Raw genomic sequence first — 1,293 nt, 5'->3', positions numbered from 1 at the left:
TCTAGAAAAATGTACATTAAAAGATCAAAAAAATTTTTTTGAATTGAAATTAAGAAGTATCAGGGGAAAATATTAATTCCTGGCATGTCATAGAAGCACAATAAAAATTAATTGCATTGCCCTAACTGGTTTGGTTCAGTGGATAGTGCATCAGCCTGCAGACTCAGGGGTCCAAGGTTCGATTCCGGTCAAGGGCATGTACCTTGGTTGCGGGCACATCCCAAGCGGGGAGTGTGCAGGAGGCAGCTGATCGATGTTTCTCTCTCATCGTTGTTTCTGACTATCCCTCTCCCTTCCTCTCTGTAAAACATCAATAAAATATATTTTTAAAAATATTAATTGCATGTTGTTATTGAATATTTCAATTCATAGCATATTGGTTTCAAGAAGTAGCAATCTACTTTTTACATTGAAGAAATATGACACATGAGGAAATCACTAACTCAAACTCCCTCCCCCACAACAAAAAACATGTTGGGTTTACCTCTAGAATGTTCTAGGAGAAATAAAAAAAAGCAACAATAATTGGAACTGTCCTGGTCACATATATACATCACCTTGAGGTAAGACTTGCTAACCAATTTTAAAGAGTAGGGACATGTAGACTAAAAGGAAGGAATGTAATATTGATTAATTAGGTTCAAGTGTTAGACTATGTACTAAAAAATTGTGTAGTTTCCTGGGATACTTTTCAGGGCCATTGGCAGTTAAGAGCTTTGATTCTCTCCAGGTTCCAAATGACAGTACTGTACGTAGAAAGACACGGTAAAAACACGCCTTAATTAGTGTAGGGGCCAAGCAATCATGGAACTCTCAACACTTTTGCTTCTAAAAACCCCTGAGCATCACCTTTGCGAAGAAAATGTCCCTCATCTGTTTTTTTCCCAACTTCATATTTTAGAATCTCATCATAATTGGCTTTGGGATCAGACTTCATGTTCTGAAATGTAGCCTGTTTTACAATAGCTTCCACATCCTCTTCACTCAGTTCTTTCTCAAGAAAACGGCTGATTTTAAGCACAGAACTTCTGAGATCCTGAAAGAATTGTGGGTATGAGAAACTATTCAGCTTACAAAGAATGCACGAGTTACATCCCAACACCTTTATCACATTTTGGAAAACTGAAAGTGAATGGACTTATTGTAAGTCTAAAATTTGACAAAGATATATTACTTTCCTATTCCTTCTATGAAAATGAGTGCTCTGGTTGTCAGCTTTGTTAGAGCTTTCTACTGTTTGATTTTATAAGGACAACTTCCCTTCATTTACCCATTCATTCATTCATTCAACTG

The 1,293-nt window shown here is 36.7% G+C and overlaps 1 protein-coding gene across 1 annotated transcript in view; it reads right to left on the bottom strand.

Annotated features, from left to right (window-relative positions):
- Positions 1-550: 550 nt before the first annotated feature.
- The window catches only part of LOC102251126 (amine sulfotransferase), a 6,242-nt gene continuing 5,499 nt past the window's right edge, over positions 551-1,293 (bottom strand). Inside the window, exon 4 of the mRNA XM_005886625.2 lies at positions 551-1,036. Within this exon, the coding sequence (XP_005886687.1) occupies positions 803-1,036 (234 nt within the window). The 3' untranslated portion in view covers positions 551-802. The remainder of the gene's footprint in view (positions 1,037-1,293) is intronic.

Source organism: Myotis brandtii, unplaced genomic scaffold (assembly GCF_000412655.1).
Source record: "Myotis brandtii unplaced genomic scaffold, ASM41265v1 scaffold9989, whole genome shotgun sequence".
Taxonomy (NCBI): Eukaryota; Metazoa; Chordata; class Mammalia; order Chiroptera; family Vespertilionidae; genus Myotis; species Myotis brandtii.
The sequence above is the reverse complement of the archived record's forward strand: the minus strand, read 5'-3'. Positions and strand labels throughout refer to the sequence as shown.